Source organism: Lipotes vexillifer, unplaced genomic scaffold, assembly GCF_000442215.2.
Source record: "Lipotes vexillifer unplaced genomic scaffold, Lipotes_vexillifer_v1.1 scaffold905, whole genome shotgun sequence".
In the NCBI taxonomy this organism is placed as follows: domain Eukaryota; kingdom Metazoa; phylum Chordata; class Mammalia; order Artiodactyla; family Lipotidae; genus Lipotes; species Lipotes vexillifer.
This window is the reverse complement of record NW_006796034.1, coordinates 1,090,118-1,112,039: the sequence shown is the minus strand read 5'-3', so window position 1 is coordinate 1,112,039 and position 21,922 is coordinate 1,090,118. Positions and strand designations below refer to the sequence as shown.

At 38.9% G+C, this 21,922-nt stretch overlaps 1 protein-coding gene across 3 annotated transcripts in view; it reads right to left on the bottom strand.

Moving 5' to 3' along the window:
• ABCD3 (ATP binding cassette subfamily D member 3) overlaps positions 1-12,944 on the bottom strand; it is an 86,890-nt gene extending 73,946 nt beyond the window's left edge. For 2 of the 3 annotated variants that reach the window (XM_007468111.1, XM_007468112.1), the window contains exon 1: positions 12,753-12,862. In XM_007468111.1, coding sequence (XP_007468173.1) covers positions 12,753-12,862 — 110 coding nt within the window. Of the gene's footprint in view, positions 1-12,752 lie in introns of all 3 variants that reach the window. The other variant, XM_007468110.1, reaches the window with a different exon arrangement.
• Between the last annotated feature and the right edge of the window lie 8,978 nt (positions 12,945-21,922).

Here is a 21,922-nt window from a genome sequence, read left to right as displayed (position 1 = left end):
TCAAAGGAACTACCCAGCCATCCATAGAAATAAGGGGGAAAAATAACTGTTGGGGTGGTTTGTTATACAACAATAGGTAACTGACATAAAGAGATTCGCTTTGGTTTGTGAAAAGTCATGGGTCAAAGAAATTTTTTAAATATTTGAAACGAATGATATACATATCAAATGATATGTTTACAACATAAGAGTTTACATATCCAAAGAACTGTGGGATGCAACTAAACAGTGCTTAGAGAACTTTATAACCTTAAACGAATACATTAGAAAAGACTGAAAATTCATCATCTATGTGGACATTAGAAAAAGAACAAAATTAACTGAAGTATAAAGAATAAAAGAATACAAATAAAAGCAAATAAAAATGAAATAAAAGACACTCAACAGAGGTAAAGCAAAACTGAAAGTCAGATTTTTTTAAAAATTGACACATGTTACAAACTCATGGCAAGATTGATCAAAAAAAGGGCACTATAACCAATTTTAGAAATTAATCTATGAATTAGATGAAATCCTCATCAAAATCCCAACATGCTGGTTCTAAAATTTAAATAGAAATAAAACCAATGCAAGAGTTGATAACTGAGGCACATTTCATATTTTTATAAGATTCACTGCATTCATAAAGGTTCCTCCAAAGCATCTATAAGAGAGCATTAACTACTTATTTACAAGTAGTGAATCATTAGGTTCATAATGACACTTAAGAAGAATTCACTGGTCACCTCCAGAGAATAACAAGAAACTGATGTATAATAAAGAAGCAAATATCCATCCTGCCTTTCCTAACTGAACTGTACCACTGGGGAACCAAATAGATGAAGAAAACTTCCTTTTTACAGAAGCATTCCACCTTATAAATGAAGTAATAACTGAATTCAAATATCACCATTTTGTAAGACCTAATAAACTCATTGTTCTAGGTATCAAATATCAGTGGCTGCTCAAATCACAAAAAGAAACCACCAGACATTATATACCTTGTGACAGAGAGTATACCACATCAACACCTAAGAAGCATTCTTGTCCAAAAAATAAAAACAAAATCTAAACTTGATCAAGCTTTTAGATCCAACTAGCAATTTACAGGAAATAGAGAATGAAGAAAAATTATACAACTGGCGTAATCCAAATTACAAAATATGTATAGGTGAAAACACCTGGTTGCTTCAACAAATAAACTATAACAAAGGGGAAAGAGAAATGGCATGCAGACTCATAGATTAAGAGAGACTTGAACAAAAAACCCCACAAACACATCTGAATTATAGTGCTCAGGAGAGCACCTTTGGGTGATAAAATTATAAAGAAATGCAAAAATGTAATTACTATAGAAGTCAGGATAGTACAGGGAAGGGGCTGTGACTGGGAAGGGGCATGTGGCTTCTGGGTGGATGGCAAAGATATTTCTTGACCTGGGTGGCAGTTACAAAAAAAGTCATTAATTTATATACATGTTTTATGCACTTTTCTATATTTGCTGTATAATATACAATAAAAATGTTTTAAAAATCTTAAGAGTATTTCACCATGACTATATTTCAAAATTAATATACTACAATAAAATTGTTAATCTAACAATTAACATAACTTTGAATTTAACATAAGACTTTTTCTTAGCCCCTGAATGATTCTTGTTCTTTTGAATCTGAAACCGAGTTCCCTTACTGAGTTTATGATTACTCTCTCTATCCAATTCTTTATTCCCTTTTTTGTCCCCTCTGACCTCAATCCTGTGCTAACTGAACACTAATCAACCAGTCAGATGACGAAAACTGCTATTGTCGATAACATCGTTAATGTACTAAAATTGCTATTATATATATCATCATTAACATACAAACGCAGGCTGTTTCTCCAGGGCAAGATGAGCTAATGGACCCCCAAGCCACGGACCACCTGGTCTGAGCCTCAAACCAGAACATCCCGACTCCCGAAACTATGATGAAGAAATGTCACAAGATGATGATTAGTCCCAGCTTTCGTTCTTCCCCTTTAAAAAAAAAATCCCTAACTCAAAGACCAAGATGGAGTGGATCTGAAGCTTGTCCCTCACTCTCTTGCTTGGCGCCGTGCAATAAACCCCGTACTTTGCTGAAAACACCTGCTGTCAAGAGTTTGGCTTTCTGTCCACGGGTGCATGAGGCCTTGCTTGGTTACAAATCTAAGTATATCTGAAGGATCTGATAAAAATGTTTTATTCTGTCTTTTATCCTCCACATGTAAGAACTCTTATAATCAGGTACCATTTTTACCTTTCTGATTACTCACCGATAAAATAAAGATAATAAAACAACTATCTCAAAAGACTGTTGTCAGGAATAAATGCAAAATATTTAGAACCTATAATATGGCAAGTGCTCAATATATAGTTAATAGTGAGGTTACCAGTTTCATGTCTTTGCAGTCCCTTCTTCTCAAATCATAACTCCACTAACGCCATGCCTTTGATCATGCTATTTTCTCTACCTAGAATGCCTTTTACGCCTTATCTCTTAAGATCAGGCACAAAAGTGAAACCTCCCCAGGTAACAACCAAAACAATCAAACATTCCCAATTCAGTGCTCCCTCCCACAGAATTATTATTAGACCACAGGTCTAGTCATACTGACTTGTACGACTTTTCTATGTATTTGTATTTCCACAAGACAGGGGTTAGAAATAATGTTCATCAATTTGGTATCTCAATGCCTAGCTTAGAGACATACAAGAAGCATTCAACAGAATGTACTGGATAAACATTGTATTTCCTTCCACATTGAAAGTTTCTTCACTGAAGTAAGGGGAAGTAGATATTTTGTTGAGCCAGTGATAAAATACAGAGAGAAATGTATTCACTCATCAATAGTTAAATTGGAAATTATCTGATATGTTAAAAATGGGATCATTTCATTGATTCTGTCCTACACTTGCCTCCCCCCGTGCCTCCACTGCTTTACTAAACACATCTTGGGCATTACTGCAGGGGAAAGAAAATGAATACCATAGTAGAAAACACCTTAAATCTAATTTCCTGATGCAACAAAATTGTATCACAGGTAAATGGAGAATAATATTTTAAATAAAATATACCAGGAGTTTCTTTTTTTAACTAGAAATTTGGTATGAAATGTCCAGACACAGGATTCTCTAATAGTCTGTGGGTTTCTTAACAGCAAAAATCTTGCCTAATTTAATTTTTAATCTTCCCAAGTGCCCAATACAAAACTAAAATGAAATGGGTTCTGTCTTCTCTCACTACAGGATCCATCTAGGAAACAGACCTACTCTCATTCGCTACTGTGTGTACTCAGCACCTAGCACTAAATGTTGAATGAAGGTACAGACTTGTATCATACCCCCCAACTCTCGAGAATAGGACCCAGCATCTGACATGTAGCAGGCACGAGATGTTCTGTGAGTTAGTGCATGACCTTTGGGTCCCTTTCTTTGAGTGGTTCATTGATTCCCATGCCACCCTACTTCCTCTAGTCCTTGCTCTGGAATGAGGAAAAGATCTGATTCTACCTCAACTTAAGTTAACCTCTAAGATAATGAAGAAAGAATGACAGTAACACTGAATATGGAGTCAGAAGATTGAGTTTGATGTAAATTACCATGAGGCATTTTTATAAGCAAATTAAAAACATGCATAGTAAAACAGAAATGTAACAATATGCCAATACCATATTAATCAAAGCTAAGATGCGTCGGCTGAAAATTGCATCCTAATTTCAGAGAAGCTGAAATGTAAGAATGTCCTACTCACTAAAGTATGATAAATTTATAGGACCATACTTTTTCCTTCTGAGGAGACACTATGTGTCTTGTTGCTTACTTCATAGGTTTATGAAGTACAAATGTTTTAAATAGTGACATGCAGTGACCTACAGACACAGTATGCTGATTAAATAACCAAATTATGATTTACCTAGAGAAGCTACCTCATTCCACATAGTACATTTATTTTTAATGCCAACAGATAACTACTGGCACTAAATTAATGCCAATAACTTCTTAAGCAGAGAGTAAATCATACAACCCATGTTTATGCCTATTATTATGGTACCATTACAGTGGTATGTGAGATTGTTACGTCTATTCATAGAGATCAAATTAGCTGAATGCTTTGATGAGGTTTATTTTCAATTTTATACTTTATTAATTTAATTGCAATCATTCAGGACTGCTAATTAGCCAAACAACAAATGCACGTTTTTTTTTAAAAAAACACCTTTACCACACTCATTAGTTTTATCTAACAAGGCTTCAAACTATCTTAATATGCATAATAGTTCCCAATGAAGAGCGCAACCATCAGTTATCCAGACCATTTTATCCTAATGCTTATGGAAGGCTATATTCTTAAAAGAGATGCCTAAAACAAAAGTTATTTCCTCATAAAAAGAATGTTATGATAAAAGCCATATTCTTAAGCAAGGGCCTTATGTCTAATTTTTTGTAGAAATGACTACAAATGTCATTTATAAAAACTCTAACATTCTGTAAAAAAAATCACTCCCCAAAAAAATAACAATAGGGAAATACAGTACCCATTTTGCATAAAATTTAATTTGCCCATATATAACTCTAAAGAAAATTATAAAGAGCACCTATCTTTCTTCTTCATAACTCCAGTTTAGGGAATTCCCTGGGAGTCCAATGGTTAGGACTCCATGCTTCCACTGCAGTGGGCATGGGCTCAATCCCTGGTCAGGGAACTAAGATCCTGCAAGCTGCGTTGTGAGGCCAATAAAATAATAATAATAATTCCAGTTTATATTTTATCGCAACAGATTAGAAGGTGGTGATATTCATCATCCATGACCGAAAAAGGAAGACCATTTCCCACTGATTCCACAGCAGAAACATCACAGAGTAAGAAGGATTCTGACTGGCCCAGTATGGATCAAACGCCTAGCCCTACCATCAGAGTGCCAAATATCACCAGAAGGAAAGGTGTGAAAAGGTACCAGGTAAGTTAAAGATGAGAACCAATACAACCCCCAAAAGGTACCATTTAAAAGAAAGGTTATAGTGACATAAATACATTGTCCGATAACTTATTGACAAAATATACAGAAAGAATACTAATTAAATGTGCAGGATCTACTGCATAGCACAGGGAACTCAACTCAATGTCTGAGGTGACCTAAATGGGAAGGAAATCCAAAAAAGAGGGGATATATGTATAGCTGATTCGCTTTGCTATACAGTAGAAACTAACAAAACATTGTAAAGCAACTATACTCCAATAAAATTCTTTTTTATAAATGTGCATGATGAAAAAAAATTTAGGAGAAAGTGATGTGCCCAAACAAAGATAAGTTGTAAATACCCACACGCAGGTTTAAAAAAAAAAAAATCAAACAGCAAGCTAAGAAGGGGAAAGGAAGGGAAAACGATTGTGCAAAAGCTAAAATATGAGTGAAGAATACTGACTGTCACAAAAATGAATGTAACCTCACCTACTTTAACAAAAGGTTTGGATTTACAAAGCAGTTAACAGCCCACTCCACTCTGTCAGTCAGACCACACTTAGAATAATGAATTCAGTTTCAGACCTCCCTTTAAGGGGTGGAGAAATAGAGTATCATATTCAGGAAGCAACAATTGAAAAAACACAGAGGACTGAAACCATGTCACATAAAAGTAACTTAAATACTTTCCAACTCTGAATGAGTCTATCAATTTGAAAGGTTTCTTTAGGGAGATTTTCGTGGGCATATTTGAGGAAATTTTTATGAAGGCTCAATAGTTACTGAGTACATAACAATGGGATGTTTTGCTGTCCTTCGGCAAGCACAAGGAAAGCTAAAGCTATCTTCTATTTACTGAGCTTTGTTCCAGCTACTGAGTTAGGACACTTTCTCACTTAATCCTCACAATTACTGATTAAATAATACTATTATCCCTGTTCTACAGATGAGAAAACTGAGGCTCAAAGAGGCTGAGTAAACTGACCAAGATCACAGGTCTAGCAGATGGCTGAATAAAAACCTGAACCCATATCTAACACCAAAGACCATGTTTTATACTATGCTGAGTGCCTCCATAATAAAGACAGGTTTCTGCATATAAAAATATGCATTCTTGAAAATTAAAATAATCCTGAAACATTATTTTACATCTCTAAAGTAGTTCCCCCTCCAAAAAAATTCAAACATCCCTTAATGACGATTAGAGAATTAAATTAGCACTCATTCATAGTATTCTATGGCACAATTCTCAAAAAGTAATATGTGGAATTTGTGTAGCTCCAGAATGTTTATGTTTTCCTTTTCCACAAAAACTAAAGAAAGCTTATAACCTTCATTCATTAATCCTAATTCTGGCAATTTATTCCAAGGAAATAATTCAGCAGACAGAAATGTTCACTCACAAACACACATAGTATTATCTGTAAAAATTACAGAAGCAATCTAGATACCAAATATTTAAGGGTAAAATAAATTATGATATAGTCACACAAAGGAGTATTTATGTATTTTCTTTTAAAATATAGTAATGAGGGCTTCCCTGGTGGCGCAGTGGTTGAGCGTCCGCCTGCCGATGCAGGGGACACGGGTTCGTGCCCCGGTCTGGGAAGATCCCACATGCCGTGGAGCAGCTGGGCCCGTGAGCCATGGGCCCTGAGCCTGCGCGTCCGGAGCCTGTGCTCCGCAACGGGAGAGGCCACAACAGTGAGAGGCCCGCATAATGCAAAAAATAAAATAAAATAAAATATAGTAATGAGGTTCACGTAGAAACACAGCAATGATGTCTATGCTTCAAATGAAAATAGCAAACCATGTATATAACTGTGTAAAAATATATGCATATAAATAATAAAAGGTAATAGAAATAAAACAATATGTGTGTTATGATGATGACATTATGCATGATTTTTTAATAGATCTTTATTGGAGTATAACTGCTTCACAATACTGTGTTAGTGTCTGTTGTACACCAAAGTACATGATTTTTAATTTCTTAAAATTGTCTTTAATGTTTCTACTCTATTGTTAACTGTCAAAAGCAGGCTATAAAATAATGACACTATTTTTGTAAATTTCTAAGACTTGCTTTACCCATGCATATAGAAGGGGCCCGGCTCCTAAAGAGCTCATAATATACTTCAGGAGACAACATTTACATCTGTAGCAAGAAAAAAATTGTTATTTAAAACAAACAGTAACCACAGCTCTAAGAAAAATGGGAGGGAAAACAGTGAGGATGTATGGGGAAAGAGAATTCCAGGCAGGGGAATAGCAACTGCAAAAGCCCTAAAATGGAATGTCTGGCCAATGATGCTAATGTGCCCAAAGCTGAGAAGTTTAATTATAATAATTAAACAGTCAGTACCCAGTTACCCCCAGCATACCACAGACAGCTGCACAGTTCTGAGAACATGACCTGCATCAGTTGGTTTCTGTAGAGAGCTACTTTTCCCGGCAAATCCTTTAAGGCCTTCTTTACCTATAGCTGCTTAAGCATCTCCTTTTTAATTCTGAGGATCCATATGGCGATGAACCCTACAACATCCACTCATGGTTCATCCTAAGGGTCTCATGCAACTCCAGCCCCTCACCTGACACACGCCTGTACTTTGCAGAACATTCAGTGAGCCTGTGAAACTGAGAAAGGTGAAGCCAGCCCCTTCTAAAGCTTGATATGAAAGGGGCAGATCTCAAGAAGGAAAGCTTAATTCAGTATGCAGGAAAGCTGTAGGGAGGTTAGTGGGGACAGAGTACAGGGAGTAGAAGCTAGAGATATGGAAACATCCAAGGGGTACAGAAAAGACCCAGCAACAGGCCACAGGGCTCAGCCTCAGGGGAAAATAGCCAACAAATTTGCAACGGTGGGAATGTACAAGAAACTTGTAAATAAAAGAACTTCTCCATTTTAAGCTGTTCCCTATGTTGCAATATAATCCCTGCCACTACTCCCAAATTTTCAGTAAAGCTCTACTACAAATACCTGCTTTGTGACTGATGTTTTGGAGGAATCAAGGCAGATACCAAAATGACAGGCTCAAGAGACAACATACAAGTGGGTTCTAAAATAGAGCAGAAGCATAGAAGTAAGGCGTGACTAAGAGAAACACAAGCTCCCTGAAACTCTCCAAAAATATTTGGTTACTCCTACCATCTACAGATTGGGGATTTGAAAAAGGACGAAGGAGGACCCCATAAGCTGGTGGACACTCTAATGGCTAACAACTAGATCATACCCAGTCAAACAATTAATAGATGAAAAAAGAAAAGTACCTAAATACATGGTTCATAAGCTTAAAAAGGGGTTGTTTAAAATTACTTCATGGAAAAGGTGACCTTGACGTAACCCTTAAAGGATAAGAGCTGAAGAACAGAGGATACAGGAAGAGATATTCCAGGTATGGCTAATATCATGAATAAGGCTCCAAGGCCAGGAATGAGTGTGGCCTGTTCAGAAAACAGTGCAGAAACTGGCCTATTTGGAACAGAGAGTAGTCACTGGCAGGCAATGGAATAAAAGATTAGCCAGGTAAGGTGAGACCAGATAAAGGAAGGTTCTGAAATCCAGGAAGAGAAATCTGAACTTTGACAAGCATTCATGGGAAGAGAAAGAAAACTGCTTTGTTCTGTTTTTGTTCTTTGTTTGGTTTTATTAAGATCATAAAATAGTTTGGCAATGTAGACTGGTCTCTTCCCTGCCTTCTAATACTGGCCCACTGATTTCCTACCCTTCCCTATCCCCAGTTCCTGTTATATAATCTCAGGTACACAACTATCACTTCTCTGAAGATAATGCCTTTACTCATGTTTGAACTAGTACCCCACCTCCAACTGCCTGTCAGACAATTACCCTTAAAAATTCTTCAAATGGGCTTCCCTGGTGGCGCAGTGGTTGAGTGTCCACCTGCCGATGCAGGGAACACGGGTTCGTGCCTCGGTCCGCGAAGATCCCACATGCCGCGAAGCAGCTGGGCCCGTGAGCCATGGCCCCTGAGCCTGCGCGTCCGGAGCCTGTGCTCCGCAACGGGAGAGGCCACAACAGTGAGAGGCCCACGTACCGCAAAGAAAAAAAAAAAAAAAATTCTTCAACTATCCTACATCATTTGTCCAACCTATATATACTTACTGAATGTCTATCTTATGACATGTGCAAACTAGGAATTTAAAGATGACTCAGTCCATGCCCTCCAGAAGCTCACAGTCTGATGCAGGTAGAAGCCAAGGAAATAAACTACCATACAGAGTGGCAACTAGAGTAGGGGAATGCTTAGAGCAGCCTGAGAGCAGAGGACAACAACATCAGTTTGGAGATCAGGAAAAGACAGGAAAGTGCTAACTGAACTGAGTCTTGAAGGAAAATAAACATCAGAGGGTGGGAAGAAGTGGTGGGGATGACAGTGATTACAATAAGACTGCAACGGCTGGGCAGAGCCTGTCCTGCTCAGAGCGTGTTAATGCCATATGGCTGGCTGAGTCCAAGTAGCAAAGGACCAGATCATGAACATCATTCACTCATGCTAAGAATTTTGTATTTTAGAATAACTGAAAGATTTTAATGAAGAAATAACATGATTATATTTGTGTTTGGACTGAAAGAGTACCACCAAGCTTCTTCCTCCCATAAAATGCAACAAAAATATGATAAGGGCTGCTACTGACATTCAATTTATCTCGTTATTCATTCCTACCCTCTTTCTAGGCTTAGCTCACATCCTTCATAAAACCTTCCCTAACTCTTCCCAAACACATTAATCTCTTCTTTCTCAGAATTTTTTAATATATAACTGTCTGTACACTGCATTGTCATCATCTTACATTTTTAACTAATTCACACTTAAAGATGTCATATATTTTTTTAATGTATGTGTAACACACACACGCACACACACACACCTCTCCATCCCATAGCACCTAGTAATACAACATTCTGAAACAGATGCTTCCTTTGAACTGAAATACATGGTCTCCTTTATCCATGAGTAACAAGATTCCACTATTCCCCATATAAATAATAAACAAAATAAGATGTACGATTAAGCAAAACTAGGGTGAAAAAGGTTAGTACGGTGGTTATGTAGAATGAATACAAGAGAACCTTCTGGGGAGATGAAAATGTTCTAATTTATGAAAGGGATGTGTTATACTATTGTATCCATTTATTTTAAAAATGTACAAGATGTGTACAGTTCAATATATATAAATTTTACCTAAAAATCTGTAAAAATAAGGGGTGGGGAGCAAGGAGCTATAAGAAACAAGAATGGTAAAATGTTAATGGTACTTCTTGTGTGAAGCGTACAGGAGGTCCATTATATTATTCTGCTTACTTTGAATATGTGTGAAATTTTCCATAATAAAAAGTAAATTTCACCCAGTCAAATCATATGTAACTAAAAAATTATTCAGAACATTAAATTACTCATTCTCCCAATGTCTGGAATAAAATGACACTGTAACTTTTAAAGTGATTTTATTATCTTTATTAACTGTCTGGTTCTAAGGAATATCTTCTAAGACAAATCTACTGTCAATAGCATAGACAAATAAAGGTCAAGCAGTCACAGGTTCCTTAATTAGGCACTAGATAGTAAAATTAATTAGCCCTGTTACCAAAGTCACCCGAAAAGCCAGTAAAATATAAAGTTAGAATTTTCTGATCTTCAAACTATGATGCCAAAGATAGCAACTGAAAGATATCCAAATGATTATGGAAGTATATTATCTACAAAGATAGATTTGACACCATTCTTAATGGTTTTATAGTAATTCAACCATTTTACCTCAGTAATTTAAACATCATGCTTATCTGCTCATAATTTGCACTCTCTTCCCACAAACTAATGTGTAAAATAAAGATTTTCCTCACTACTGCCAGTGCAAAAGATTAACAACAATCTTTTGTTCAGTAAATTAACTGTTGCATAATTTAATCCCCCCAAAAGTTTACAAAGTTTCTCAAAAAGAGGTTTGTAAAGCATTTTACATAATAATGAATAAACACTTAAATTATTTAATAAAACTGATTGCATTATACCATCTTGCTATTATTGCTACTATTTCCCATTAGATTATGTTTAAAATTTCCCTCGCTCAATAATCTATGGCCTTATTAATCAGTAACTTCTTTAGCTGTGACTGGAAGGGACTTGAAAAGAGCTTCTGGGTTGCTGATAATATTTTCATCTGGGTGCAGATGACAGTGATGATTACATGAGTGAGTTCTATTTGTGAAAACTCTTCAAGCTCTACACTTATGTGTATTTTTCTACAAGTATGTAATACTCCAATATAACAAAGTTTTTAATTAAAAAAATCATAAAAGCAAGCCAGAGCTGTTAGGGCTGTCCTCAAATCCCCCTCTCCCATACTAAAACACCTGTTCTATGCACTAAAACACTTCTCTGTAAAAGTGTTAATTCAAAGTTATTTTATAACATTCTGCATTTTCTATTAGCATATTCCCAGATAACAAATAACTTCCATTTGCAACTGGGAGATCAGAAAGCACACAATCTAACAGAAAATTTTGTTTATATTTTCCAGAATAAATCATTTTAAAAGCAAACTGAAGAGAGGAAAAGTGAACAGGTACTGTACTGTCCTGACAAAGAAGCAAATCATTTTCAACTTTGTTAAGCAGATTTAGAAAGGAAAAGGAAGACCACTGCTTCAGACTAATAAGATAAAGAAGCCAGGGGAAGGTTAGTAAGAACTTCATGGGAAGGAAGGCCACTTGGCAGTGTTTTAGTCCAAAATCTACTACTAATAAGATATATTAGGCAAGTCAAAACAGAAGGCAACAGTACCTGCCCAAAGAAATGAAGTAAAATGGATGAAAGCACTATGCTAAGATTTAATATGAAATATCCAATAGTAGCAAAAATGCGTTGGAAGTAGCCTTTTCTCATTCATTTGCTGAAGGAAAGTGACTCCCAGCAAATAAAAAATTATGTCTTGTAACGCCACAACAGTAACTCAATTCTCTCTCTTCCTTCTCTAATCTTATAATCTCCCGAAGTTAAATTTAAACATTAAAATTCTCGAGGGAGAAGCTGCGGAATATAATCAAAAGGGATCTGGACCCTTATCTAGAACACACTTTCACGTTCCACCTGCGAGTCAGGGAAACGAACCTTGCCCTCCAAATACCTCGGAACCGATTCAGCTTTTCCGATGAAAAATGCTAGGGTGTTCACTGGCCAACTCGAAGGGGACACCACTTTAGAAAGCAACTTTGCCAAATGGACCCAGGATAGTTCCACACGAACCATCCTCGCGACTTTCAACAGCAACTACTAAGGAATCGTGCCAAACCTCACTCATCCAATGACTTAGACAACAGCCTCCAGCCTGATGAGTCCAATCCCCATCCTCAAATCACACATACACGTCCACAAAGCAAATCCACGGTCTGTCAGGAGATGAGATGGCAAAAAAAGAATACACCCATAAAGTTGATGCAAAAAGGAGGTGGTGGTGCTGATGCAAGAAAGGGGAGGACATCAGGGGCGACGGCCTCGGGGCAGAGGCACGGGTTTGCTAGCGGGAGCAGGAAAAAGATTCGCACACCCGGGGGCAGACTGAGCAGCCGGACAGGCCGGCGGAGCGCAGGGAGCACGGGGGACGCCCGCGCCGCGGGGACACCGGACATCCTGACATTGGATCCTGACAGCGGTCGCAGCCGGCCCCCTCTCCGCTTGACCCCGTGGGGCAAAGGCACTCGTCCGCCGGGCGAAGAGAGCGCGGGGAGCTCACGTTCGGGCCCGGGAAGGCGGCGCGGCCACGGGCCTTCTTACCCGTGCAGGCCGAGGGCGCGGCGCCGCTTGTGGAGCAGGCAAAGCAGCAAGAACGCGGCCCCCGCCAGCGAGGAGTTTCGCACGGTCAGGTACTTGCTGAAGGCCGCCATGGCACAGCCTTTGCTAGCCAGACGGGGACAGGCACGGGGACGCGGCGGCGACTACCGTAGTGCAGGAAGCGCGGGGGAGACTGGGAGGAGAGGAGCGCGCGGGGGGCGGGCAGTGCCGGCCGCGCAGGACCGCCCCCTGGCGCGCGCCGCCGCACCGGCCGCGCGCCGGAGCCCACCTCGGACTTTGGCTCATGGGGAGCGCGCGCGGACGCCACGGAGGCCGGAAAGGTCCCGGGACGCGCTCTGCGCACGCGTGGACCCTCGCAGGGTCTCCGGGAACGCGGGCTCGGAGACGGCCCTGGGCCTCTCTCTGCTGTTCTGGCTCCTGCTGGGCCAGTGTGTCGCCCCTGGCTCACCCCTACCCCCCACCTCCGCACGCACACACGCGCAGGCTTTCACACGAACTGGAAAAGCGGGCCTGGCCTGCGCCGGGGGCTTGGTGGGACCTGCCACTCCACCTCTAGGGTGGGGTGTTACCACCCTCTTAAAGGAGCCCGGAAGAAGGGAAACGGCCCCGTCACGGAGCATTTACACAAAACTGAGGGCACAGTAATCCTTTAGATGAAAACAGCTGTCGGGAACTCTCCAAGGTGTACGGAAATGTGGAAAGAATGACTACAAATCAAAAACCTTTTGCCAAGCCGGTGTTTTCTAAACCATAGGTTATAATCTCTAGGGGATTGTGATATCGGTTTGATAGATGGAGACCACCACCTTTTTTTTTTAATGAAATCTAGAAGAATAGAACACAATAGAACAATCTGAGAGTGCATTACATGTAAAGGAGTTGTTTTGAGAAATTTTTATACCAGTCTTTTATATCTATGTGTCCTGAGGAGTGATACAAAATGTATTTCTTGGGCTTCCCTGGTGGCGCAGTGGTTGAGAGTCCGCCTGCCGATGCAGGGGACATGGGTTCGTGCCCCGGTCCGGGAGGATCCCACGTGCCGCGGAGCGGCTGGGCGCGTGAGCCATGGCCGCTGAGCCTGCGCGTCCGGAGCCTGTGCTCCGCAACGGGAGAGGCCACAACAGTGAGAGGCCCGCGTACCGCAAAAAAAAAAAAAAATGTATTTCTTAATGTGGATCTGATCAAACAAAAAGTTTGAGAAACACTGTTCTTTGCAGAGAGACATTCAGACATAACAAGAGTGCATTGTATTAATGCTGGCCTTACTCTCAGAATCAGAAGGGCATTACAGATTACAGCATTCTTCTGTCAGGCCCGATGATACAAAATTTCTTATCCTTAGCATTTAGACTCTGGTATGTACAGTGACTAGCGAGTCCCTGTCTTTAGTTGAGGAAACGAGAAAAAAGCAAGTGTGTCAGTCAGAAAATAAGTACATAAAACCTTGCATAATGCACATATTAAAGTAGCCCACTTTGACGTAGCCCACAAAACAGTGGTTTCCTAGGTGTTTTCTCAATATAAATTGGTAGTTGCCTAATAAAGATTACAAGAGTCACTCAGTAAGACAAGAGGGAAAGTTACTAATTCACTAATAAATTGCATAGTACTGTGAAAGTGCTAGGGACCTTGGGAGAAAGTGACTATCATCTTGGAGTTTGTAGCACTGAAGGAAGGGCATGCAAGGTTAGTCCAAAACATGTCTAATTAGTAAATAGATTATATTTCAAAGAAAAGATATATTTAGTAAGTAGACTATAGTTCAGAAGAAAGATAAGAAGGACTCATTGGGCAAGATATTCTAAAAGATACCCTTGTTCAAGGAGCATGAGTGATTCTTAAAAAATGAAATTAGTTAATAATGAGCTCAAATAATTTTAGTTGTTCATAAAGCCCATCATATAAAGACCACCAGGGACAAACCTGTAACCCAACAAAGTTAGGTTTATTAACTTGCTGCAGCAAAGGAAACCCCACACAGCAGAGGAAGCAGAGGAATTGTGGGTATGTCTCCAAAACAGGGAGGAAATGGGGATCATTATGGTATCGGGGAAGGGAAGAGTTTAGGTAGATTCTAAATAAAACAGTACTTAATAGGCTCAGAGCAAATCGGATCTGTATGTAAAGGGGTTAATATCAGACCTGGCTTGAGAAGCAGACTAGTGGTTCTATTTTCTTGAAAAATAAATTTAAGATTAATGTAGAGTATTGTGTCCAAACCCCCCGCACTGAAAATTGAAGCCAATTCTCTAAATCAAAGTGACCTGGAGGGTATACATCCCCCAGGCAAGAAAGGAATGTTCTGTTCTCACTAATATGAGTTCCAAACAATGAAGTTTCTGTCAACCTAGGATTTTAGAGAAGGTTCCTTAGCACTGTGTCCTTTGATAATTAAGCAAAGCAACTTTTCGGATTTATACTTTATAATACTAAATGATTTTTTTAAGTGTGAATTAATTGGGAGGTCTTCAGGAGCTCTTATTTTTAAAGAATTTGAACTATTGGGAATAGGGAGGAGAGGGGCATATGGAGCCAGGGAATCTAGAAAGCCTCTTGAAGAGATGTTGTGACAGCCAGCCTCCAACACTGTCCCAGATGATCCTTGCTTCCTGTTATTTATGCCTTTGTGTAATCTCCCTCATGCTAGGACTTGTCTGTGTAACAGAAAAAGTATGGCAAAAGTGATGGTATGTGACTTCTGAAACCAGATCATAAAAGGCATTGTGGTTCCCACCTTGGTCTCTCAGATTGCTGCTGCTGGGGAAGCCAGCTGTGCAGAGAACAAATAGCCCTAGGGAAGAACTGAGGACTCCTACCAAGAGCAAGCACCAGGTTCCCAGCCTAGGAAGCAGATCTGCCATCCCCAGTCAAGCCTCAGATGACTGCAGCCTCATGAGCCATCCCAAGCCAGAACACTCAACCAAGACGCTCCTAAATTCCTGACTCACACAAACTATAGGAGATAATAAATGCTGGTCATTGCTTTCAACTACTAAATTTCGGAGTAATATGTTATGCAGCTGATGTGATTTGGGCCAGGCCTTGAAAAATAGATGGAAGAAAAGGGCTTTAGGAGAAGATATAATAGGAGCAAAGCTACAGAGACAAAGCAGGTACAAAGCAGATTCAGGAAGATGATTAACTCTGGTGTGGATGGAGGTTCAAGAAGGGGTGTGAGGGCTTCCCGCCTGCCGATGCAGGGGACACGGGTTCGTGCCCCGGTCCAGGAAGATCCCACATGCCGGGGAGTGGCTGGGCCCGTGAGCCTTGGCCGCTGAGCCTGCGCGTCCGGAGCCTATGCTCCGCAACGGGAGTGACCACAACAGTGAGAGGCCCGCGCACCGCAAAAAAAAAAAAAAGAAATAGGTAAAGACAACCCCCAAAAAAAAAAAAAAAAAAAAAAAGAAGGGGTGTGAAATGAGAGAAAAGGATGAAATGTTTAATGGAAGATCTAAAACATGAAGTTAACCAGGTGGGATTTTATTCTGCATGTAAGAGGGAGTATTGCAGGTTTGGGGGAAGGGTAATGACCTCAGCTATCATTTAAGGAAGACCATGCTAGTGGCAGCGTGTAGGAAAGATTGAGGGAGCGAAGCGTCAAGTAGAGAAACCAGTTTGAACATTCTTGAAATAATCTAGGTAAAATGTTGTGGGCATCTGAGAGAGTGCAGCACAGAGCAAACAGGAAGGAAAGGACTTTGTGGATTCAAATTGCGTGGGGATGGGTGAGATCATTACTTAGTAGGAAGAAAAAATTTTTATTAACTCCGAAATGTCCTGGTTGAGTGCCTGAGAGGATAATAATATTTACCAGAGAGCAGGGGCACACAAATGGCACATGCTTGTCAGGAAAGATATTGAGATGCAGATGAATAAATTCCTCACTGGTTCCTCATCACCAAGATAAACCCCAAGATCCTTAGCATCTTACAGAAAGGCAGTTATGATATAAGCTCTGCCTACCTCTCTGAATTCCTAACTTGGCACTCTTCCCCTCCAACAGGTATATTCTACCTCTGCCCCAGGACACACTTCTATTCCCCTCTGGTTTTTCCCTCGAGTATGCTGTTCCTTCTACCTGAAATACCAATCCCGTTCTGCCCTAACATCCTTAAAGATGAAGCTTTGATGGTCTCCGACCCCAAACTGTTTTCTGACCACTTCCCCCCACTGCCACCCCCACTCCCTGCAAAGTTAATCACTCCCCACTTTGTACTACTTATGTTCATATGTAGTTCTATTAATATAGAACTAGGGTGTCGGGGAGGCAGATCTTAAAACTTTTTTAAATAGAAACAGCCAATCGTTTCTCTGACAAGGTAAACACCTCTAGTCACAAGGAACAGTTCATCTTTGCTTAGAAAAGAAACACTTGAGAAGCCCTTCTTACTGACACATTTATAGGAGAGTTTGGTACCCATTGGATTGGGGAAAGTATGTAACAGGACATCTAGACAAGACCATTTCTCCAAATAACCCTAGTTGGCCCAAATTGGTAATGTGAAAATTTGCCTAGGATTGCCTTCTGGGAAGAAAGACTGAGATGTCAACCTCTTTCCTTTTGAGGTTCCATATTATTAGAACCTTCTGATAGACTGAGATAGTCCTGTCTCATAAGCTCGGGATCCCAAAGAGAAACTCCCAGGGGAAATAGGAAGCCTGGGCTGGTGAATAGTTCAAAAACAGCCTCATGGCCACAAGGAGAACTGGTTCCAGCACAGTACTTGGCTAAGTCATGGAGGCCATCCAAATTCAGCCATCTAGGAATACCCGTGTTCTTTGGGAACAGTATCCAAGCGTAGAAAAACTCTGGGAGTCCATGCTTCAGCCACTCTACAAGCTGTGCACCCAGGACAACATGACAGGGGAGCAAGGATGCTGAGGAGAGCCAACTCGCAATGGCAACAGCAGCTAGTACCTAAAGAGTTTTGGCAGTAGTTCCCTCTCTTACCTGGAGACGGACAACTTTTAACTTCTCTGGGCTAAATTACTGCCTGTGGTTTTTGGTGAATTAGGTGAGAAAGGCAGCCTCAAGGGTAAGACACAGGTTTTCCTAATAAGGACCTAAACTGAGCAATTAATTGGAAAAATAAATGATATGAAATGATATGTGACTATTACCCCAAACTGATGGAGCAGGTCATACTGATTAAAAGCATTCACACACACAATTGTGCTTTTTGTTTCTTTAGAATAGAGATATCCTTAGGCCCTATATACTGTTGGCACACAGCAAATGTTTGTTAACCTGAACAAATATTTTGGAGTGTTAAGAGGAATGCCAAGTGGAAATGCCCAGTACGTAATCAGAAAATTAAGATCTAGTTCATAGGAAAAAAGATCAGTATTAAACATTTATTCATATGAAAATATTTGTTAATGACTTACTATGTGCCAGGAACTGAGGCCATAGGTGAGAAAAACAGAATAGTCCTAACTCAGAACATTCTAGTAGGTGAACAGATATTAAGCAAATAATCAAATAAATATAAAATTCCAAATAGTTTCCAAGAGTTTCAAACACACATTTAGAAAAAATATACATGGATTTAGAGGTCTTCCATATACAAAACAGATGAATCCTTGGAACTGAATAAGAGTTAAAAAGAAGAATGGGCAGTTGAGAAGTGGAGTATAATCCTATGAAACACCTACATTTTAAGGATAAAGGAAGGAAAAGGAGCCAGGACAGTGAGAATACTTTAAAAGGTAGTATGGGAATGCAGAGACATGAGAATCAGAGAAGTCAAGATAAAAGAGAGTTCCAGAAGGATATAGGAGCATTAATTCTGATCAGTAAGTATTGGAGCTACATTCCTTTGTGAAGCCTTTTCTGGACTCTCTTTTCCTCTCTTTGGCGTCCCCAGTGCACACTGTTCTGATTTCTGTCACAACTCCCAAAATGCTAATTTATTTAAATGGCGGTAACCATTACAAGGGAAGAAACCAAGTCTTATTTTTCTTTAATCCTGCATCATCTCAATAAAAAGAATTGGATCCATACCTCATACTCCAAACAAAATAAAGAGAATAATTTCCAAATTGATCAAAGAATGAATAAAAAGAAAAAAGAAATTTAAAGAAACTATAAAACTATTGGAAGGAAACATAAAATAATTCTTCATGAAATAATTATCTTATAACCTTGGCATGAGGAAGACCTTTACAAGTATTAAAATCCAGAAACTGTAGAAGAAAATAATTGATGCTTGGCTACAAAAAATAATTTCTTCATGACAAAAAACACAATAAACTGAGCAGAAAGAAAACTGTAGGAAACAATTGCACTTTATTTCATAGACTAGTGGTTCATTTTCCTAAAAGTACATCAAATCAGTAAGAAAAAGACCATAGCTAAATAGAAAATGGGTAAATAATATGAAATATAGTTCATAGAATAAAAAATTAAAATTAATGTGAAACGATGCTTTTTGTCACACATGATAAGTGATACAAAATAAAACTACACTAAAATACAATTTTCACCTACCACATTGGCAAAGATCCTAAATTTTTTAAAGCATACTATGAAATTTTTTAATTAATATTTCTGAGGGGCAGGTAAATTAGAGCAAACTATAAAATAATTGATCAAAAGCTTTAAAATAGTCACAAATGCACATACCCTATGACCTAGTAATTCACTTCAGGGAACTGATTCTGTAGATGTATTCTCAGATAAGTGAAATGTCATAGATATAATGCATCTTTGTAAAAGAAAGGAATTGGGAATATTCCTTAATTCCTATCAGTGAAAAACTGGTTAAATAAATGTAATGGAATATTGTACCTGCATTAAAATAATGAAACAATCCTGTATGTACTACTATGGAATGATATCAAAATATAATATTAAGCAGAAAAAAAAAAAACAGGAGCAGAATAGTATGTGAAATGTGTTACCATTCATAAAAGGAGTGGAGAGGTGAGCAATATATACTTACTTGCTTATAGATGAATGTAATATCTTTGGAAGGATACTCATGAAGTTGATCATATTGACTAGTTGCAGGAAGGGTAAAATTGTGGTGAAAGGCAGGAAGAAATATTTGCACTGAATAAATCTGTACCTTTTATATTTTTTACCATGTGAATATATCATCTATTACATTTCAGAAAAAAATTTACTGAGGTGAAATTCACATAACATAAAATTAACTATTTTGAAGTCAAAAATTCAGTGGCATTTAGTACATTCACAATATTATACAACTGCCGCCTGTATCTAGATCTAAAATATTTTCATCACCTCAAAAGAAAACCCCATACCCATTAAGCAGTTACTCTCCACTGTCGCCTCCCCTCAGCCTCTGGCAACCACCAATCTTCTTTCTCTATGGATTTATCTATTCTGGATATTTCATATAAATGAAATCATACAATAAGTGACATTTTGTGTCTGGCTTCCTTTACATAGCATAATGTTTTCCAGGTTCATCCACATTGTAGCCTTCCTTTTTATGACTGAACAATGTTACACTGTATGGATAGACCACATTTTATTTACCCACACGTCAGCTAAGGACATATGGATTCTTTCTACCTTTGGGCTACTGTGTATAGTGCTGCTATGAACATCCATGTACAAGTATTTGCTTGAGTACCTGCTTTCAATTCCTTTGGGTGTACACCTGGGAGTAAAATTGCTAGACATATAGTAATTCTATGTTTAAATTTTTTGAGGAGCCACCAAACTGTTTTTCACAGCAACTGAACCATTTTGTGTTTCCACCAGCAATGAATGGGGGTTCCAGTTCCTTGACATTCTCACCAACACCTGTTATTGTTTGGTTTTTTGATTATAGCCATCCTAGTGAGTCTGAATACTCATTGTGGTAATGATTTGTATTTTCCTAGTGACTAATGATGGTGAGTACATATTCATGTGCTTGTTGGCCACTTGTGTATCTTCTTTGGAGAAATGTCTGTTCAAGTCCTTTGTCCTTTTTAAAATTGGGTTGTTTTCGTTGTTGAGTTGTAAGAGTTCTTTATATATTCCGGATACTAGATCTTTATCAGATATATGATTTGAAAGTAGTTTGAGCTCATTCTTTAGTTGTCTTTTCACTTTCTTGATCATGTCCCTTAATGCACATTAGTTTTTAATTTTGACCAAGTCCAGTTTATCTGTTTTTTCTTTTGTTGCTTATGCTTTTGGTGACATATCTAAGAATCTATTGCCAAATCCAAGGTCATGAAGATTTATCTGTTATATCTTCTTCTAAGTGTTTTATTGTTTTAGCTCTTATATTTAGACTTTTGATCCATTTTTAGTTAATTTTTGCATATGGTATGAAGTTGTCTAATTTTCTTCTTTTTTGTGTGGATATCCAGTTATCCCAGGACTATTTTTGAACCTATTATATTTTTTAAATGAAATTTAAGTATAAAAAAATAAACTTAGTCTTTTCAGACTTTCCTCCTTTTGGGGGTGTAAAAGTTTTGGGGTCTCATACATAACTAAGGAATTGTAGAGGCCCCTTCATTTATCAGTTCTCTGTCTGTACTAGCTGTGACTGAAGCGTCATTGTCTCAGCCTGCACAGTTCCTTCCATGCCAGGAGATTTTGGATGAGGCTAGGATCTTCCAACCTAGCATTTAGCTGACCTGGTACACTCTGCAGCTAAAGAACCCCTCTCTCCTCCTGTCTCAGGCAAGATCTTTTTATTCTCTTCAAACCCCGGTCTCAGTTTAAGCTTTGACAATCAAAAGTCATAAAGCCATCCTACCAAGCCCAGCTGAAACAATGAAGCATAGAGCTTGCTCCATGAATGGGAAAGGGAAAGGGGAAACGATAGGGAGAAAACATAAACTGATATTATGCTGCTACCCATGTATTGGGAAACTACTTACAAGAAATTTGAAAGCAAATAAGATAGTCCCCACCCTCTTGAAATTAACAACGTAAGGACAAACACAGGCTAGGGAGTTATAAGGCGGCAAGTTTCTGATAACATTTATTTCTGTATTTACTTTTACATTTACATTCATTTCAGTTCTCTGTCTGGTCCACTGTGCCCCACACTTGCATGCTCAGTTCCAATCATTTTTAAGCAAATCCTGATTCAAATAGTAGTTACAGTATTGATGCCCTATCTGACAGGCTAAATTCTCAGTCATCCACTTGTATGTGGGATCCAGTCAACCAGACA